Raw genomic sequence first — 14,483 nt, forward strand, 5'->3', positions numbered from 1 at the left:
TCCCTTAAATTCTGCACCCAGGACGAGCGCCCCACTTAACCTCACACGAGTCTAGGCCCTGATAAGCGGACAAGCAATGGTTAGGGTAATTCGATGGCATATTCCCTTCCTCTGAAAATGTTAATCAGGGGAAAAATATATATATATACCGTTACGGGTAAGTGTAGTTACTATGACTGGTGAACCAACATCCATAATTATTTTAGCTCTGGTTTGGCCGTCGTTTCAGTTGGAAAGTTTCCCCGTATCCAGCAAGGCAAAGCCGCCTTTGTGCCGGCGCCGTTCGCAGGCGTCGCGGTGCGGCAGCGCACAGCGCGCTCGCAAGGGCCGGCGCGGCCGTCAGACGGCCCTCCTTCCGCGGCAGCTCCCTCGGGCCCGCTCCCTGCCGGCCTTGGCGGCCGCCGGCCGGTGCGCCTTCCTCCGGTGCTGCACTTTCGTCCAGCCCCCCTCGCTGGCTCTGCTCTCCTCCCCGCCGGCGCCGCCAGCCTCGGGGTGCAGCGGCATCCCCGGGATGGCCCAGCGCGGCCGGCGGCCGCCGGGGCTGCGCGCGGGCGCACGGCCCCTGCCCAGCGGGCCCGCGTACCCGTCCCTCGCGGGGGCGCCGCGCTCGCCCTGCCCGCCGGCCCTTCCCCTGGGCGACGCGCTGAGCGACCCGCTGCCGCGCTCGTATTTGCTGCGGCTTCTCCCCGAGTACTGAGCCCTCTCCGCGGAGCTGTCGGGGGTAAGGCTGGAAAAGCCACTGTCCCTGGAGCTGAGATGCAAAGAGGAGAAGTTTTTGGTCAGCGCGTACTGGGTGGGAGAGGAGCTTCGGGATTGGTTTATGGGCGTGATCTGCTGATGCTTGACGGGCGCCTGCGTGCGCCGCACCGCCGCCGCGTAGGAATCCTGGTCGCTGAAGTACGGGAAGTGCGAGCCCAGCATCGGGTGGCTCTGCGAGCGCTGCAGCGACGTGTGGGACGCGATCTGCCGCAGCCGCAGCGTGTCCAGCCACTGGCAGTCGGCGCCTGCGGGAGGCACGGGAACAGTGAGTCTCCTGAGCCCCCGAGCTGCACGCCTGACTCAGCCTGCCTCTGGTCAGTCCAAGCCTGTTTGGGATGCTCTAGCTTCACCATTCATAGAAATTCTAGGCTGTACAGGCATTTCCTTCATTACACATAAAAAAAATAATAAAGGCATTTACACTATCTAGTTACACACATATACTATATGCTTAGCTTTGTTCCATAGGCTTACTTATATCAGCCCTCTCACTAATCTTCTCAGGTAAAGACTAATAACCTTATTCTATAAGAGAGGAGAGAGTTTGGGGAGTAAGTCACTGGTCCAAGGGCACTCAGGTGATAACCCCAGGTCCTCGTGCATCTAAATCCCACCTTCTCCCACTGGGCCGTGTGGGCGCTTCTGAAAGCGCCGTGTGAGTGTGTCTGGATGGCAGGGGCACATTTAGAAAACGAAAGGCTTTTTGCCAGCGAGCACTTCTAAATCCTCAAGAACTCTGCAGGCAAAAGAAATTGGATTCCAACCATTGAGACAGCTAGAGATTGTTTGGAAGAAAGACAGTTCATATCTCCAGAGGAGATTCCTGAGGTTCAGGAAGAAGGGAAAAAAAATTTTCTTTTGCATGGTAAATTAAGCTTCACAGCAAACAGGAAGAGGCTCAGGTAAAAGAAAACGGTCAATTAACAGGAACCATTTCGTAAGCTATATTGCAGCAAAGAAGCAAGTTCCTCATGCCCGGGCTCTTTTCTGTCTCCTTCAGGGCCCACATTCTTGAGTTCCCTGGTGGTCCCCCTGAACTCCTCTGCCCTGCTTGTCAGATGGAGCTTCTGCAGAAAGCCAGAGGATGCTCAGTTCTCTCTGCCAGCAGGTAGCCTCCCTCCCTGCTCTGCACGGGTGACTCAGACCTCTGCAGTGATTGTGCAGATACCGGGATCTCTTGTGTCCAGACACTCCTCACAGCCTTCATCCAACCTCAATGCCTTCTTTCTTTCATCTTGACTTCTCTGACTTTTAACTTCCAACAGAGCCCTGACTTTGTTCTGTGTCCAGCCCCCTCCACGAAGCCACGTGAGCCAGGGAAAGCTGACCACATTCTGGCTCTAGTGGCAGATTTGATAAGTCCAAGCCACATGTAGTAATGTCATGTTTAGGAATGGACATGATGCTTGGTTCTGGCCAAAGTAACCTGAGGGGTAGTTGCTGAGGGTTTCTGGGCAAGTCTTTCTCATTCCTAAGCATGAGAACAAGGGAGGGATTGACCCTTAATTTTCTCTGTGCGTTGCCATATCTTTATGTGATGACTGTGAACACGAGAGAAGCTAGGCCGAGGGCAAAGGCAACATTAAGGATGGCAGAGTGGAAAGGAGGAAAGGTTCCTTCCTCATCCTTAATGTAGTTGAGCTGGCTTATCTTCTGCACCTCGAGCCCAGCCTAACTTTAGGCTTCTTGTTATGGAAGATAATAAATTTTATTATAGTTAAAACTCATGGTTTGAGAACTTTAGAATGCCTCTGAGTCACCAAAGGGTTTATTAAAATGCAGTTTCTGATTCAGCAGGTCTAGGGTAGGCTTGAGAATTTGCATTTCTAACAAGTTCCCTTGATCCTGAGGCTGCTGGTCCTGGGGCCACACTTTGTGCTATTGGGAAGGAGTCAGTTAAAGTTGGATTTCCTGTTACTTGCAGCTGAAAACTATATTCTAACTGATCCAGGTGGTGTCTTCTGAACTTTCACATCAAAAGGGTAAAAGAAATACAAGGGGGAAGGGAGGGAGGCAAACTAGCTAAAACTGGAGCAAGTGAAAGGGAGGTCAATCCCCCCTTTTATCCTGCAACCTCTCCAGTTAACAATCAGAGGAAAAGGTTTATCCAAAGCCATTCCACTGGAAGATTGAAGGCTACTCACTATTCCTGTGTACAAGCTTAGAGAAACAATTTGCTTCCTCCCAAAAGATTTAGATTTAAGAGAAGTAGAGGACACCTATTAGACATCTGCCCATTGCCATCTTTTGGGAATCTCCACCCACATGGTTACAGTAATCCTGCACAGTATGTCCTCACCACCCACCACCACCTCCCCCTGTTGATACAGTTCATTGGTCGAGGAGAATGCTTGAAAAAAAATAGCACCAATAAATCTTACCCCAGGGAATCTGGAAATGGGACTGATAAAGTATTTCTTTGGTGATTCTCAAAGTGATGGGAGTCAAGCGATGTAAAACCTGGAAGCAGTTGGCAGCTGTTTTGTGTCATGTGGATTGGGAAACAGAATACCAGCTTTTAGTAAAAGAGAAAAATACAGCAGAAGTGGAAAGCGAAGACTCCCACAGATTTCAAGGGTGGGGTGCTGTATGGATCAAAGGTGTTGTATGCATCAAATGGGATCATGGCTATGAAAGCCCTATAGAAGTAAAATGTGCCTTAAAATATTAATTATTTGGGAGGGGAACAATTATTATAGTAAGAAATCCTTAAAGGCATGGTAGTAGGCATGTGGCACAAGAGTGTTGAATTAGCAAATGAGAGAACTTAGAAACAGAGTGCCTTCTGTAGAGAAGCTAGTGAGGACCAGCACCTACTATATGGGTTAATCACGCATAGAGACAGCGGCCCTAAGACATGCTTGAAGATGCGTTTGAGGCTGAGAAGGCTGGTAAAAACTCAACCCAGTGGTGTCAGAATATCTCCCTGGGATTAATTGTGAAAGAAAATAATCAAATCAACGGTGTTGACAGAGGAAGGCAGGTCCAGCATGCTATCAAATAATTTGTTGGGGGGTTTGGAGTACTGTCCAGGATTCTAGGCGTCCTGGCCGGTGCATATTTAAAAATATCTGGCCTGGTTGGCAAGCCAGACCTTACAGTAGAGGACATATACCCAGGCTCTCATAACTCAGAGACACTAGCCATCAGGGTATTTTGTCTCCATGTCAACAAAAAACCTTCTGATATGTCTTCTCAGGTAGATTTTCTTACTGGGAAAAAATGCACTCATCAGAAACCATGTATTTCTGGTCTGTTTGCAGGTATATTTCTCATGGTAAAAACTGAACTGCATGGGGTTTGTACACTCACCTCCCATGTGTTAATTTTAGCTTGTTGCAGTCCTACAGAACCTAACTCTGGGTTATATTTGAGTTTCTGGACCTACAAAGGTGAAAGTCAGAATCTCTTCCCTGAATCTACCAAATCGTGACCAATTTACTATCAAGTCAGCTGGCCTTTCTCCATGTTATTTCTAAATTTTTCTTTATATATCTGTAATTACCATCGCCACTACCCATCATATGCATTCCATGTCTTCTCTTTCTCTATCCTCCCTTACCTTTATTTTCCTTTTCCCTCCCTCCCTCCCTCCCTCCCTCCCTCCCTCCCTCCCTCCCTCCCTCCCTCCCTCCCTCCCTCCCTCCCTCCCTCCTCATGTGGTTCCTATGCTTTGATGTATCCATGGAGCTAAGACTCAGGAAGTTGCCCCAGGGATAGCAGTGGCTTCATAGGAATGTCTGCTGGACATAGCAGAAGATTCGTATCTTTATCTACAATTTCAAAAATTAAATATATATATATGTAAAGACATACATATTTTGTTCATCAATATAACATAGTCAATAATTAATTTTCATCTTTTATCACAGTCATCCAAATATGGAAATTATTTTAATATGCTCATATCGATAAGTCCATAAATACTATCCAAAACCAAAATTCAAAAAATAGAAGAAGGAAGTATTATATTAGACAGCTGTATCTATTCACAGAGTGGCACCTGTCCCTCGTACGAGAATTTGGTAGTTCAGGGTGTGGAATCTAGTCTAGGACACATGTAACTTACTTGAGTCGGACCTGCTTCTAGGGTTGCCCTCTGAGCTGGAGAATAATGTCTGAATGGCAAGTTGGACGGCTTTCACTTCGTCTGGAGGTTTCGTTCTAGTCCACTGAATCGAATGAACATGCTTAGTGCTTTTCGGAGCTCTAACATCGCTCTGTAAAAAAAAAATAGAGAAACTCATAAGCAAACATACACATGTTTATAAAATAGGAAGGAAAGAAAATCAGGTTATCATCTCACTTCCATTTAACTCCTTAGAACGTATCATAAATGCATTAGGTGAAATATTTGTACAGTTTGCCTAAATATGGTGATTTGATTAAAGGGCAAATTTTAACCACTTTGTTCCTTAGTGGATCATAGTCATTAAAAATGTGGTTGTCTTCTCCTATAATTGATTATATTTGGCAAATCTCAGCTTACCTCTTTTAAAATAAGAAATAAAAAACAATTTCTTCTGTTTATAGTACTTGAAAACTGATATTTTGTTGCATAAATAAAACTCTGAGCACCATTTTGCCCAAGACTGCCTCCGATGAGGAGGGAAACTCGGTAAGGGTGGGCGGCTAGCTCGGTGGGACTAATCACCCCATGGAGGGGGCGGGGCAACAGATGCCAGAGGGAGACAGGGCAGAGTTGAGGATGAGGATTTGAAAAAGAATAGGGCACCAGGCCAAAACACACCGCTTTCTTGTCCTCAAACCTCCCTACTCACCAGGTGTCACAAATCAGGGTAAAGAACCCCTCAGGATTCAGTAAGATCACAAAAATATGTTTAAGGAGCCCTGAAGTGACAGTTACAGACACCAGCGGCTCATCATCATGGAGTCAGAAAGAGGGGGAAGGGGAAAGAGCGAGAAGAGAAGAGTTTGGTGCAGTGTGTCCCCAGACCCACTAAGGGAGGCAGAGAGGAAGTCTGCTGTTGTAACCGGCTAGTCAGGAAAAAAGGGCTTCTGCTGGGTGGTGGCGACTGGTCAGCAGGCTCCGGAATAGTCTAGATTCCAAGTTCCTCAAGATCAATCAACCTCCTTTTTTAGATTTTTGTATCCTGCAAGACACACTTTGACCATTAATGCTATTTCTCAGGTGCCTCACCCCTGAGATGCTGAGCGCCCTGGCTGGTGAGGATAGTAACTGCTGTAATACTGGCTTCCAGCACCGGGTCACCTGGGGAAGTGACCTGGCCAGGGTTTGGATTCTAGTGCTGAAAAGCCAGGCCCTGGCAGCCCAGAAGACCGTCGCAATGTCGCAGTGCATGGAGTCCAGGCTGAGGCTGGCTGCCTCCATCCTACTGCTGGGAAGGGAACAGAGAGGACAGCTGAGGAACAGCAGAGACGGCATCTACAGTCAGAGGACCTGGGCGAGACTCCATCAGCGACAATGACTACTCCAAACCTCGGCTACCTTTCATCTCTCCCTACCCGCCAAATGAAGATAATGCTACTTCTCCATACTTACACAAGATCAATGAGATAAAACAGGTGTAAGCTCCTCTTATGGTGCCTAGGTCATGGTAAATCCTTACTGAATGTTTCTTGAATGAATAATTAAATGAATGAATGAAATGCACATCCTATTGGTGGTAGAGCCATACTAATATGTGCCAAGGCTCTGGGCTATAATTGTTCCCCTCTGCCCCATTCCCGCAGGACTTCTCTACCTTTTTAAATTTTTTTGTAAGTATATATCTTTATTAACTTCAGAGGGGGGAAAGGAGAGGGAGAGAAAGATAAAAGCATCAATGATAAAAGTCATCATTGATTGGCTGCCTCCTGCATGCCTCCTGACTGGGGATCGAGCCCGCAACCCGGGCATGTGCCCTGACCAGGAATCGAACCGCAATCTCCTGGATCCTAGGCGGATGATCAACTGCTGAGTCACGCCCAGCCAGGAGGATTTCTCTACCTTGTATGTCCCACCAGCCATGAAGTCTTGTTAATTTTCAAAACATAATTAGATTACTTTAAGCATTTGGCTTCCCACCATGCTTACAGTAAATCCAATCCCTCACCTTGGCCATGAGGCTCCATGTTCCAGCCCCACCCACCTCTCTAGCTTTGTCCTTGTCCTCTGTGCTGCTTGAGTCTCACTGTTTTCTGGTTAGCACTTATCACTCCCTGACATTACTTATTTGTTACCTAATTATTATCTATCTACCTCCACTGAAATATAAGCCTCAAGAGAGTATAGATTTAGTCTATCTTAATCACAGAATAGTGCTTGTCAGTAGGTATTTGCTAAATATATAAATTTTAATTTTAATAGCATATTTTTAAAGTGTAAGTTTTTGTAATTCTCCATATATAAAATCTATGGAATATGTTTTTGATAATAGACCCCAAGTGGTTGTATAAAGCTGAGTCTGTCCTTTGAAGAATCACTAATCTATCCTCACCCCTAAACTCTAAGCACCTTGTTTTGGTCACTGGGATCCCCAGTACCTAACACATTATGTGGCACGTAGGAGGCACTCAGTCATTAACTGATGAATGAGTGAATTACTACCTCAATCTCTATCTAGGCAATTGTATCCTATTCTCTTTCTTTCCCAACACTGTGTTACAGTAATTATATCGATCTTCCCATATTCATGTTGGTTCAATAGTTTCTCATCCAATAAATTTTAAGCACCCCAAGGCAGCAAATAAATCCCTATTGAGGAACTGAATGTAAAGCCACCAGCCCCGCCACCCCACCCCGTCCCAAGCTTACCTCATACGTGACAGTACATTCTACAGTCTGATTTTCCATTATTCCTACAATCCACTTCTCCATTACAAATGGGGGCTGGAAAACAAAAGTTAGGATGGTGAAGTGCAATGGCACAGCCGGCCCTGCTACGGCGTGTTTCTTTAAGGCCAGCTGCACCATCCACAATTGGCAAATAGAGGCATAATGTCAGATTATCATGGAAGTCACGTTGGCTCACATGTGATTACTCACAACATGCTAATGTTTGGGGTTTTGGTTTTCATAAGACATCCTTTCATATATTTACAAACATGTAGTCCTGTTCTGCCACAATCTTCTCTTGTCTGATATATCACTCAATCCAATCCTTAGGTCATTAATTGATGCTAATATTTTGAAGCATCCGCAGAAAGCTTTCTCACAGTGAAGAGAAAGCCTTAACAATAGAAGAAGACTCAGCAGTGCCTTGCTTGAGTGCAAACAGTGGCTGGTTCAGTGTCCTCAACAACCATTCTGCTCTCCTCTGTATCGCACTGAGATTTAACTGGGTTAGTGGGTTTTTTGCTTGTTTGTTTGTTTTTTCATTGTTGTTGTTTTAATTGGAATTGTTGTTGCTTCTGTTGTTGTTAAAAAGTCCTATGGATTTTGAGTGGTCTGCCCACGCCTATTTGCCCTGAAAGCCCCGTTAATGTTGGCGTGTGCTTTTCCGACGGTGTGGTCCCGCAGGAACGCATCGGTGGCGTGGCAGAAACGCCTGTATTCACTTGGTTTTACACCTCGAGCCTGCTCTTTCTGCCCTGAACACCTTCCTTCGTCAGCAATGGCTTGGATCCCGCTTCTAAATGACACTGGAGCAATGAAGAGCGGCTGCAACCAGCGATGGCACAGGTGAGGTGAAAGAACTGCCGGTCCAGCCTTCAAGGCGTCACAACCGTAAGTCCCAACAGAAAAAAGGAGAAAGTTCCAAGCAGATCACAACCCTTACAGATAAGTAACACCACCGAAACACCTCCATCACTCAGGGAACGCCAGCAATGAATATCGAATCAATCTGCTTGACGAACACCCTTACACATTGAAAGGACTTGGGTGCGTAGCAATTTTATGCCTGGAAAGGGAACATATTTGCAAATCTATCGATGTGGCTTTGAAGACGCTTTTCACCTCCCCAGGTGGCTGCACCCTGGTTCTTCTGTCCTACCAACTCCATTTTCCTCACTGAGCCAAACACACACTCCACAGTGTGCAAGAGTGGCCCATGCGGAGTTCAGGGCGACGGTCCCATGGATACGTGGTTATTGACCTGCAGTTGCTGCCCTTCTACCATTGAAGCCTCACGTATATTTTCAGTGTGACTGGGACAGAATTAAAAAAACATCTTTTTTCGAGGGCAAGCTAAGCATTTATGTAAGTCCTTCCTCAGTGTTTTCGGGGCAGGCGTCCACCGTGGGCCCTACGGCGACGCGTGCTCTCCGGCCTCCCCAGGGACTCGTCGGTGTGACCTCCAGGAAGCCGCCAAGACGTCAGCACGGCCTCGCGACATCTCACGGCTGCCCTTCAAGACACCGAACGCAACCCAGGACCGCTTCTTCCTTACAAGTTTTCCAAAGTTTAAAATGACCCGAAATCAGAGGTAAATATTTTCATCTTTAGCATTTCCTTTCCTTTGGTAAATGACAGAATGAGCATAAAGAAGTGCAAGGGAAAAAAATAAAAAAATTTAAATGACACCTTCTATAGTACTTTTTAGTTCACACAGCATAAGTGGAATTTTAACAAAAAACTATTATGATCTCAATCTGCTAAATAAAATGTGCTTTTCTGCAGCCAGCTTGGGGCTGAGCTGATGCGAGCACCGACGGCACAAAAGCACACTGCTGGGGTATTTTAATGCCTTTGTTTGATATCTGTGAATTCAAAAGAGCTTTTCAGCCGTAAATAGGGCCCTACCTTTGTCATCTTTAAAATCTCCGCGCCGGGCAGGTTGGTGTTGAACGTCACGTCTTTGATGTAGGTGACTGCAATATCGTCCCCATCCATCTCCATGTACATTTTCCACTTACAGTCCTGGAATTAAAAGCAAAATTAAAGAAGCTGAGAAAGTGAAACAAACATTTTTAGCCTCAATGTTTTATAACACGTGACATATTCTAAATGAAGCATTATTGGAATGTTTCCTTTTTTTTTTTCCTTTTTCAATAAAAGGACATGAAATTAGATCTCCTTATATAGCTAAATAACCCCCCGTTAGGGCAATCATGGGACACAATGTATCAATTTAAGTGCTCTGGTACAGGAGCTGCAAACTCAAAACCCTAAAGGGGCCAGGCAGATACTAAAAATGAGTCAAGCCAGGCAGTTTCACTAGGGAGCCTTAAATTGTAATCTTTCCAAATGAACCCACTTAATTTACATATTAAACATTGTAGGAATATTTTTTCATTGACACAAAGAGATGTGGTCTCCCCGCCCCCCCCCCCCCACGCCCCGCTTTTTTTGGAAATATAAGGCCCTCTTGATCTACCTTTCACTTTTCCAGTATTGATAATGACATGGGTTCAGGAAAGAGCTCACTTTCTTCTTCACAGGGAGGAAAACAATACTACAAATGTGATGATGTATAACAACTGGCCTAACTAAGTACTGGGGAGTTATGGGGAGGGGAAGGGACTCTGGGGAACTATAGGGCAACTGCCCTACAGGGACTGCCACCACTCAGCTTCTGTTGATTGTCCCCATGTGGGAGAACAAGCCCAGTCTTGCTAAGTGCTTTAATGTTTCATGAAAAACTGGATATCTGGATTCTTATGTGAAGCCTCTTGATTTTTTAAATGATGCTATGTTAAATTTTCAGTAAAAGTATGTTGTAATGACAAAAGGCTCTACACCATTAGTCACTAGGGGAATTTAAATTAAAACAACAATTAGATACCGCTATACACCTACCAGATGGGTAAGACTGTCAACATCTAATGTTGACCAGGATTTGGAGCTACTGGATTATTGGTGGGAGTGTAAACGGTATAATCACTTTGGAAAAAAGTTTTGGCAATTTATTATAAAACTAAACTTATACCTATTCTATGACCCAGAAAGTCTACTCCTAGGTATTTACCCCAGAGAAATAAAAAAAGACTTGTACAGTATTTTTAAAAAATATATCTTTATTGATTTCAGAGAGAGGAAGGGAGAGGGGGAGAGAGAGGTAGAAACATCAATGATGATTCATCATTGATCAGGTGCCTCCTGAAGGCCCCCAACAGGGGATGGAGCCCGAAACCCGGGCATGTGCCCTGACCAGGAATCAAACCATGATCTCCTAAACCCTAGGTCGATGCTCAATCGCTGAGCCACACCTGGCCAGGCTTGTATAGTATTGTTTTGATCAGCTGTCTCATGATAGCAAAAGAGCTAGAAGCAGGCCAAGTTTTCATCGACAGAAGGGATAAACTGTGGTATATTCAGAGACTGGAATATTACTCAGCAATACAATTATTTATGCATGCAATGACATGGATATATCGCAAAAATATTCTAGTGAGTGAAAGTCTTATACAAAAGGAACATACTAAGAATTCCATTTATATGACTTTCTAGAACAGACAAAACCAATCTATGGTGGGAAAAATTCACAAAAGTGGTTGCTTCTGCAGATGGGGATTGAATGGGAAGGGGCACAAGGGGACTTTCTGGGAGTGCTAATGCTCTACTGATGGGGGTTTGGGTTATATAGGTGCCTGCATTAAGTAAGCAAATGCATACTTAAGATGTGTACATTTCTTATTGAACTCTAATATACTGAACTATTTAGGAGGAAGTGTACTGATGTCTGTAAATGACTTTGAAATGCATAAAAAATAAGGATTGATAGATAGCTAAAAGGATAGATAGGTGGACAGATATGTGATAAGGCAAATAGAGCAAAATATTAATGATTGAATTGTGGAGGTGGCTAGATGAGAGTTCACTGTAAAACTTTTTCAACTTCGCTGTATGAAAAAATATAATAAATATGTTGGGGGATAAACACTTTGTGTGCAATTAATAGGAAAAATAAACTCATGTCTTTGTATCAGATTTGACCCCTAGCCTATAAATTCACCTTCTCTCTTATATTCTTTGAAGAATGAAGGATTCTGCAAGATTAAGGATAATGTCCCGAGCACCTTACGTGCTGAAACTAGAAAGTGCTCTCGTAGCACCAGGCCTGGAATGCTTCTTTAGCAAGCCCAGACAAAATTATTATGAAAGAGCACTAACAAAAAGGTTGTTGAAAACCTGCTGGCTTCAACAGGAAGCTGGTAGAGCCTGATGTTTTAGGAAAACTTCTAGAAGAATTGCAGAACCAAGAGGGGCCCAGGCCTGAGGGGAGTTACCCTCTTCCCCCAGCCACAGGCACAAGATGGAGAGACAATTGGTGAATTCAAAAATGTGAAAACCTAGCTCTTGGCTAACATAAGTCAAATCAGTCACTCAGAATTGACAAATCTTTCAATTTCTTTGTTTTGGAGCCACTGCTACCCGGCAACATGGGCCAGGAGATAACTGGGCAGGATAATGACTCTGGAGTCACGATGGCTCTTCTCTGAAACAGATTCAAGGCAGTGGCTGGAATAAAAAGCCTTCAATAGCTGAGTTTATTCAGTTCTTTTTCTTTTGGCTGTCAAGTTTTGGAATTAAGTTGGTTAAAAGCACAGTTAAAAGACTGTGAACCGTGCGCAAATGTCCGATGCCCTCCGCTTGGCTCTCCCATCTCACCACCCACGTCCTCCCCTCTCCCCGAGCGCACATGCTCAGGGCAGCTCTACGAGAGGGGCTGACAGAAAGGGACCCACACCTGTGGCCTGCTTACTTGCTCTAGGCGTGTTTATGCCCCTGCTATTTTATTTGATAGCCATAACAATAGGTGAGTGAGAAAAATGGGGCTACAGTTGAAGGAATTTTCCAAGAGTTTTCTAGCCAACAAGTGGTGGACGTGGGATGATAACAGCACTAGGCGGCCTGGCTCCAAAGTTGGAAGAGATGCCAATGCAGGAGGACAACTGGGAAGGGCGGCAGGACCAACTCACTGGCTGACTTCTGGAGGTCCACGTGGCATCAGCTATTGACAACAGGCAGGAGGGAGAAAGACCAGAGGATATTTTGCTAATACCACCAAACAATCAAGTGGCCATCGGTCCTTCCCTGCAGCAACTGCTTCTTTGTTCCCCAAAGTCCAGCTTGGAGAAACAAAGATCTACATAATAGGATTACAGACCCTTTTACTCTCTAAATTCCATTTTTCTCTTATCTGAAAGAAAGCCTTTCACCTGAGCCATAAAGAAAGATAGTTACAGAAGCAATAAAAGTATAATCAAGGTGGTTATGAGACAAGGGTGGCATTCTCCATTCATTAAAAAGTAGGTCCTACTTGTTACAAAGCTGGGTTAGAAGGGAAAGAATACGCAGTGTTCACTTGAATTATTAACTTAATCTGTCAATGCCCTGCAATAACTCTTAGGTATTCTCAGGGCATCTATGATTAAACCGTTGTCTAGTTAAGAAAAGTTATCCAGAAAGTAATGAAATTCTTTAAACTTGCTCAATTTCAAATTACCCTAAGGTATTCCTGGTATTTTTGTTACCCAGTGAGTCATAAGGTGTCAATGAGCATTCTCTGCAACTACCAGGACTTCAACAAGTTAGCAAGTTCCACAGGACCCAACTCCAGATGGAATGCTACGTAACAAGTTCTTAACTAATTGATCACTGAAAAGGTTTTCATACAAATAAGATGAATTAAATAATCAGAAATATCACCAAGAGTAACAATTCCATGTATTTATGAGCCTAATATAGAAATTTACATGCACAATTGCTACCTTTTCAGTTCTTTGGTAGTGACAGGGACCAGGTCATGGGGATGAGGACTCTGTTTTAAAAACCATTCACTTTTACCAGGGTGTACTATTGATTTTGGAGTGACAGAAATGTGAGTATAGATTTCTGAATCGGAAACATTCAAGAGTCACTTTGAAGTGTGAGAATGACTCTCAAAACTGACAGGCAGAAATCAAAAGCAGGCAACTCTGTATTTTGAGAGAGGCCACGGGGCCTCAAAGAACTCCTTTTCCAAAACCATTCTCTCCTGGTGGTCTGAAATGGCCCTGTTATCACTCATTTGGTTTAAGGTTTTGAGGATTCCTATTAAAATGGAAATAATCTAGAAAAGGATTATACATTAAGCCATTACTGGGGGAGCAGCAGGAGGGGGAAGTGAAAGACCACAAGTATAAAGTCCAACTACATGAGTTTGAATCTCCCCAACTTTCTTCCCTCCCAACCCAAGCCAAGTTATATAACCTGCCTGAGCCTTAGTGCTCTTTATTTGCAAATGACTCGTTGTGCTGTGTGGGTATTAAATGAGATACTGTAAAGTTTGGAGCACTGTGCCAGAGCCAAAAAATGAGCTCAAAATGGAGTAATTATTATTGTTACCAACACTGGTCACCAATAGAGCTCCAATTTGTTATTGGACTAGCTGGCCCGTCATCTGCAGCAATCTCAGGGAATGGGGAGAAGGTAGTGAGCCTTCCTGGGCAGGAAGGTACAAAAAGTCCCTGGACTTGGGATCTGCTCAGCACAGGCAGGCTGGGTCAGAGCATCTTGCTTGGGCATGAATTTGGGGATCCAGAGGGCACTAAATAAGTCTAATGCCAAGGAATGATTGGGGTTGGAAAAAAGAAGAAGGTGCAGCCAGGTGGCAACGTGACAATGAGTGATTTTATGAAATAAATTGGAGGAGGCGGAAACTGGCATCTTCTCACACAGATGGATGATATGACAACCCAATTCTGCCCTTTCCTGTGTCAGCGGATCCTGATGAGGTCCTATCGACAGGAACATCAGACGTCTGGAGGTACAATGGCTATGAAATGTGATTGCCAGCCAGAGAACCTTACCTCAGATGAGGAAACTAAAGCATGGA

General features: G+C 44.7%; 1 protein-coding gene across 1 annotated transcript in view; it reads right to left on the reverse strand.

Moving 5' to 3' along the window:
- Positions 1 to 339: 339 nt before the first annotated feature.
- LOC107546566 (mitogen-activated protein kinase kinase kinase 20-like) overlaps positions 340 to 14,483 on the reverse strand; it is a 29,216-nt gene continuing 15,072 nt past the window's right edge. The window contains exons 5-8 of the mRNA XM_016224998.2: positions 9,467 to 9,583; positions 7,538 to 7,612; positions 4,829 to 4,979; positions 340 to 1,004 (exon numbers count right to left, since the gene is read on the reverse strand). Of these exons, the coding sequence (XP_016080484.2) occupies positions 340 to 1,004; positions 4,829 to 4,979; positions 7,538 to 7,612; positions 9,467 to 9,583 (1,008 nt within the window). The remainder of the gene's footprint in view (positions 1,005 to 4,828; positions 4,980 to 7,537; positions 7,613 to 9,466; positions 9,584 to 14,483) is intronic.

The sequence above is a fragment of the Miniopterus natalensis genome, chromosome 8, assembly GCF_054644295.1.
Source record: "Miniopterus natalensis isolate mMinNat1 chromosome 8, mMinNat1.hap1, whole genome shotgun sequence".
NCBI lineage: Eukaryota > Metazoa > Chordata > Mammalia > Chiroptera > Miniopteridae > Miniopterus > Miniopterus natalensis.